A 6,000-nucleotide genomic window follows, 5' to 3' on the forward strand; every position below is an offset into this window, starting at 1 on the left:
TCTGGATGAAAAACACTCTTCTATAAGTACCAAAGAGTATTAATTATGAGTTGTATTTGAGCATTGCTAGCTAGAGTGCCATACTAAAGTGGATGCTATTGTGGTATTGCTAGCATGGGACTGTGATTTCCTGATGATGGAGTGAGTCATTAAGGAGTTGATTGCAAAGAGGAAAGGTTCAGTTTACACTTAAATATCTTAGCAATCAACAAGGACTGAAAATAACAGCTGAAAGTTGAATGGTGTTTGGTTTTGGCATGAACAAGTGCCAAAGTGTGGTAGGGACGGGATCACCGAGTCTTGTCAGTTGCCTTTTAAGATGCTTTTGTTGTGTGAGTGGCAGGAGGAAGAGAGGATGTCCATACAGTGCACAAAACTCAGCTCACACAATCTAATGATCTGGCTGCTTCACTAACAGGCGATGTAACCAGCTCAGTTATGGGCTTGGAATTTCGTAAATTCCTTCCAGGCCATGAGCTGCGACTTGGGCAGGTTGACTGAATGTTTAAAGAGATTAGAAATGGCAATTAACATTTGATTCTATTTTAAAGGTGATTTTACCAATTAAGAAACCTGCCTCAATGACTGCCCTGTGGACTAGAGGTCTCTGTTTATAATCAAAGCACAGGGACAGCCTTGGCTCTTGGCTAACTGACCTGAAAGGGCCAGTTATAGGGGAGAAAGAGGAGAGAGCAGCTGGACTGCTAGTCCGGAGACATCAGAGTTTTATCCCGGGTTCCACCACTGAGCTGCTATGTGACCTCAGGTGAATTATTTTTCTTTTCCTCCTAGACTTTTGGGCATGGACTGTCTCTGTGTCCATACAGGACCTAGCTCAGTGGGGCTGGGATCTCAACTGCGGCCTTTGGATCCTACACTAAGATAAATAATAACTATTATTACTATTTCTTTTGACCGATGATCTATATTAAAAAAACACCCAAGCCAGACAGTAAGCACTTTTCCCAGGAACTAAAACACAGCTGCATGGAAGATAAAAACAGCAGTTTCTCTTCTGCTCCAGACCAGAAAACAGCCAACCAGAAATAACCCCAAACCCAAGCAACACCAGCCCCTCACTCCCCCAAGGCCTGGGTAATTGGACGGGTCAGCAGCATGCCCTGAAGGTCAATGGGCTGTTTTGGATCAAGTGGTGGAGATGTTACAAAGTCGAGGGCCCTTCCCCAGAGAACACTCTGCCAGCAGCTCCTTCCCTTGTACAGGGTCCAGTTGAGCCCCTCTGTTTACTGCAGCTGGGGCTCTGACACACAGAGAAAGGGGATTCAGACAGACAGGTCCCAGGCCATCTAGGGTTTTACAGCACCACCAATGCCACCGAGGGAGGCCAACAGGAAGCCAGAGTAGATCACGGAGTACAGGAGTGAAAATGAAGCCCTGTGGGCCTCCAGTGGGAGTTCAAACAGTCACCCAAATCCCCCTTGGGGAGTGCTCAGCAAGGAAAGAACAGACACCAAGAGCAGCCCCCTCCTCTCCTGCTAGAGCTTCCAAATGAACCAGCAACACCTCGTGATCAACGGCACTGATGGCAGCTGACTTGACAGATCGATTGATCTTAGTGTGGACACCTGATCCTCAGCCCTTGTCCAGAGGACTCCATATAATCTTTGGCCTCTCTGCTGAGAATGCCAATGAGAGGGCCAATTAATGCCAATTGTGAGACCAGTTTTCATGAAGGAACTGGACTGAGACCCACCAATTAATTACATATAGTCCCCCAAACCACTACTGATGGCTACAGTTCTTGATCTCTACCATCCATAGCTGGCCCCAAACAGGTGTCCTAGGTTTCTGTAGCCCATTACCAAACTCCTAGATCGTCTGCACTGAGACATCCCAGCCACATCTTGCTGCACTGCCAGCATGGAACCTGTAGCCTTGTGCTGAGCAGCAGCAGCACACACAGAGCCATCATACTCATCCAGCCTACACCAGCATGTAGGGCTCCCCAGGGGAACTGAGCGTGGAGCCTGGAGAGGTGTCTTTGTTCTTGTGTATCAGCCAGCCCATTCTGGACGTGCTTATCTCAGTAACCACTAGGGAGCTGGCCAGGCTAAAGGAGTCACAGGGGTCAGAGGGGTTGGTGAGCCGGGGTTTCCATGGGTTTATCCAAATCATTTTTTTGGGGGGGAGGGGAGTTAAATTCCACAGGTTTCCTGTCACACACGCTAGCCTTTGTTTTGAGTTCCAACTCAAAACAAAAATATGCAAAGCAAACTCAGCCAAAAGCTATAACACTGGCCTATTTTGGGGTCAAAATCATGTGAAACCACTGAGTGTCACTGTTCTGACCTTGATGATGCTCATCACACCAGACCCTCCTGCACAATGCAGTGCTAAACTGTGCAACCTAGCCTGTATCCTATCTCCTGTACAACTGCAGAGCAGTCCACAGTGCAGAATACAGGCAAGAAACGGGACATAATTACAAATCGGTTCGTAGCTGGAGTGCACTGCAAATGATGTCTCACGATGCAGTGCTTCTGAGCCAAGGAGCACAGTGCACATCACCCCCGCGATGCAGTGCTGCTGGACCCCAGGAGCACAGCACAGCTCAGCCCCCGTGATGCAGTGACGCTTGGGCCCAATCTCAGGTTCGCCGCCCAGTTCGCCCTGATCTATATAAGGTGTTAACAGGCATAGGTGCCAACTCCATGGGTGCTCTGGGGCTGGGGAAAAATTGGTGGGTGCAGACTCCCCGCCCTGCCCCCCCTCACCCCAGCTCACCTCCGCCTCCTCCCTAGCTCTCAGTGCTTGCTGCCACAAAACAGCTGTTTCACGGCAGCAAGCACTGGGAGGGAGAGGGGAGGAGGGGGAACGCAGCACGCTCGGGGAAGAGGCGGGGCTGGGGCCGGAATTTGGGGAAGGAATCCAATAGGGGCAGGGAGGGGGCAGAGTTGGGGTGGGGACTTTGGGGAAGGGGTCGGAATGGGGGTGGGGCAGGGGCGGGAGGAGGCGGGGCAGGGTGGAGTCGGGGCGGGGCTGGGGTGAGGGTGGGGGTCGAGCACCCACTGGCACTGGGAAAATTTGTCGCCTATGTTAACAGGGTGTCAATCAACCTAGTGTATAATGGCACCTTCCCCACATATGTCCCCACCCACTACCTGAATACACAGGAATGCCTCCCTCTGTCCATCATCTGGCTCTGCTCAGACCCTGTGGTCCCATCCTCATTACTCAGGCAGCTGAACTGCAGGAGATGCCTTGGGCCGCTGTGAGCAACTGGGCTGCTTTGTGATTCAGGGAACAGAAGGGAGTTGACGCAGGTGTAGGGGAGTCTCTGCTCCCAAAGGGCTCTGCCTTCTGGCGTGTCCCTGAAAAGGCCGTGGGTAAACAGGCCATAGTGTGTGTCTAACTCAGGTACTGTGCAGCACTCCAGCCTCCCCATCCACACACCCATAGCTCCCAGGGCCAAGGACTCACCCCGTCCGTTCTGAGGAGGTCTGTAAACACTGCCCACGCTGACCCGGGCTTGGTTGTCGGATATCACTTGTGGGGCTTCCGGGCTCCTCACAGGGAGGTAGGGTTCAGGTCGCGGAGCCCCATAGGGATCCAAGTTCCGGAAAGGTGGCTGGGGTTCCACGTTGTGGGGTGGGACATAGGGCTCCAGTGGCATGTTACCGTAAGGGGGGTATTGCCCCAATCGTGGGTCAGTTCCATACCCAGGGCTGGCCCCCAAAGGGGACCCCGGGCTGAGCTGTAAATTGTCCATAGTGGGGACCCCTTGTCCCATTGGCTGCTGGTTTCGACTTGCTGAATAAGGATCTTGGAAGCCTTGCTCCGCAGTGGCGCTAGTGTCATGATACAAGCTGTGGGAGTACCTCCTATCCAGGCCATCAGCAGGCTGAGGCTGGGGGGGCACTGCGACATAGGGCCTCTCTGGAGCAGGATAGTAGCCTTGGGCTCGGTAGGGATTCTGGTCCTCCCCATATTCCTCATACCGTGCCCTGGACTGGAAGGGGTATAGGACACCGACACCAGCAGCAGCTGATGCAACAGCGCCCCCTCCGTTTCCTGTGCTGCGGTAGTACAGGTAGCCTTCGTCATAGCCCCGAGACACCTGGGCATCGTAGGGCTCATGCTGGTTCCCAAAAGGGGGCTGGGGGAAGGGGAACTGTGAGTAGGAGGGCTGCCCAAAGGAGGAGTGTGAGAATGAAGAAGAGGCCGCGACGGTGGCAGCGGAGGAGCTGGTCTGTCGTTGCCGGCTGGTGGATGGCCTGATCCTCTGGGAGCTGGTGCTGTCTCCGACAGGACCTTCCCGCCAGTTCTCTGGGACTTGCCCAAAGCCGAATGGGTGCCGTGTCTGGCCCCGGATGGTGTCGGAGCCCACCCTGACTGGCAAGGTGGGTGCTTGCCTCCTGAGGTTCCCCTGCCCCCTTCTGCTTTGACTCCTGGGGGTGTCAGCTAGCAGGACCCTGGTGCTGCCATCCGCCGGCTCCTGGCCGGCGGGCACGTACTCAGACCCTGTATTCAAGAGGCTGTACACCCTGCCATTGTTCTCCCACTGGATCATCTGCCTCCACCGATTGCCGTCTGTGTTGCTGCTCTGTGGCTGCTGCCCATGGACCAGCAGAAAGATCCCGCAGCCCATCACAGCCCACCAGTCGCACAAGCCACAGGCCGTCATTGTGACCAAAGAGGAGCGGATGATTTAATGGCTAGTATTTGCAAAACCAAACCAAAGAGGCAGCCTGGATGGCCTCTGCCAGCTGTTCCTCTCTCCAGAGCCTCTACGCTGCTTCCTGATGTGAACAGCTCTAACTCTGTCCATTCCTGGCCTGTTCTAAACTGCACAGCTCTCCCGCAGGCTGCATGGCCAGGCCAACATATGTGGAATTGACTTGGGAGATGAAAGGAGGAAAAGAGCCGCTTTTGGTCTCAAGGCTTCAGTAAAGTTTGCAGGGCTTCTCCGTGAATGGTTTTCACATTGCTGCTATGTTCCGAGCAGGGATGTTCCTCTCTCTCTCTCTCTCTGGGCTGGATGGATTTACTCCTCCTGATCTCAATGAATAAGCAACAGGCTGTGAAAAGTTTGGAGAGGTTTGAGGACAGCTCGTGTGACGTTCCTCCACTGGGTCCTAGAGCCCATCAGTTTCCAGTAATTCAGCAGCACTTCACAATTTCCCCAAGGCTATTTTATATATGGTGTTTGAGTAAAACAGCCCCAAGATGGAACACTATTTATGAGCAACAAGTGTCCGTACAGTTCAGTGCAACCGTTGTTTCTTCCTGAAACAGCCAGTTTGAATAAAGCTGACTGTTTTAACAGCAATGCGCGCTTTTTGCCCAGAAATCTCAAAGCTCTTTACATCAGAATCCTCCTGTTACTGATGGAGTAAGTGAGATACTCGGCCAGGTAGAGTGACCCAAAGGTCACAAGAATGAGTTAGTGACAGATCTGGAGGCAGACCCTACCTTTCCTGTCTTGCAGGACCCCATTTTTTCCCATGAAATGGGAGAAAAGTTCAGACTGCAAAATTCAGACCTGGCTACTGATACCCAGCAAGTCTGGGGCTGTGTAGATCCAGGGCCCATCTCAAAATGAAATGCATTCCTGGATTTCAGAGGTTTTAAGGCCAGAAAGGAACATTCTGATCTAATCCAACCTCCTGCATAGCCCAGGCCAGAAAACCTCACTCAGTGTTTCCCACATTGAGCCTAGTTGACCATGAGTGTATCTTTTAAGAAGACATCCAATCTTAATTTAATATACATGAAACATCCCTAATATAGATGGAGAATTTACCACAGCCCTTGGTAGTCTGTTCCAATGGTTAGATTCACTAGGATTTTTTACTCCAATCCTTTTCATAGTTTTGACCCTTCAGTTTGATGTCTTCTCTCTGAGACCCCCTGAATTTTTTAACCGCTGTCTTAGCCACAGAGTGTGGGTCATGTTTTCAAACTGGTTTGTATCTCTCAGATTGTGCCTGCAGGTTTTTGCATTAGAGCTGGTTGAACAAACAAAATGTCTGTCCCACA

General features: G+C 51.9%; 1 protein-coding gene across 1 annotated transcript in view; it reads right to left on the minus strand.

Moving 5' to 3' along the window:
* Positions 1-5,040, minus strand: part of LOXL1 (lysyl oxidase like 1) — a 41,057-nt gene extending 36,017 nt beyond the window's left edge. Inside the window, exon 1 of the mRNA XM_048867538.2 lies at positions 3,442-5,040. Coding sequence (XP_048723495.2) covers positions 3,442-4,645 — 1,204 coding nt within the window. The 5' untranslated portion in view covers positions 4,646-5,040. The remainder of the gene's footprint in view (positions 1-3,441) is intronic.
* Between the last annotated feature and the right edge of the window lie 960 nt (positions 5,041-6,000).

The sequence above is a fragment of the Caretta caretta genome, chromosome 10 (genome assembly GCF_965140235.1).
Source record: "Caretta caretta isolate rCarCar2 chromosome 10, rCarCar1.hap1, whole genome shotgun sequence".
Lineage (NCBI taxonomy): Eukaryota > Metazoa > Chordata > Testudines > Cheloniidae > Caretta > Caretta caretta.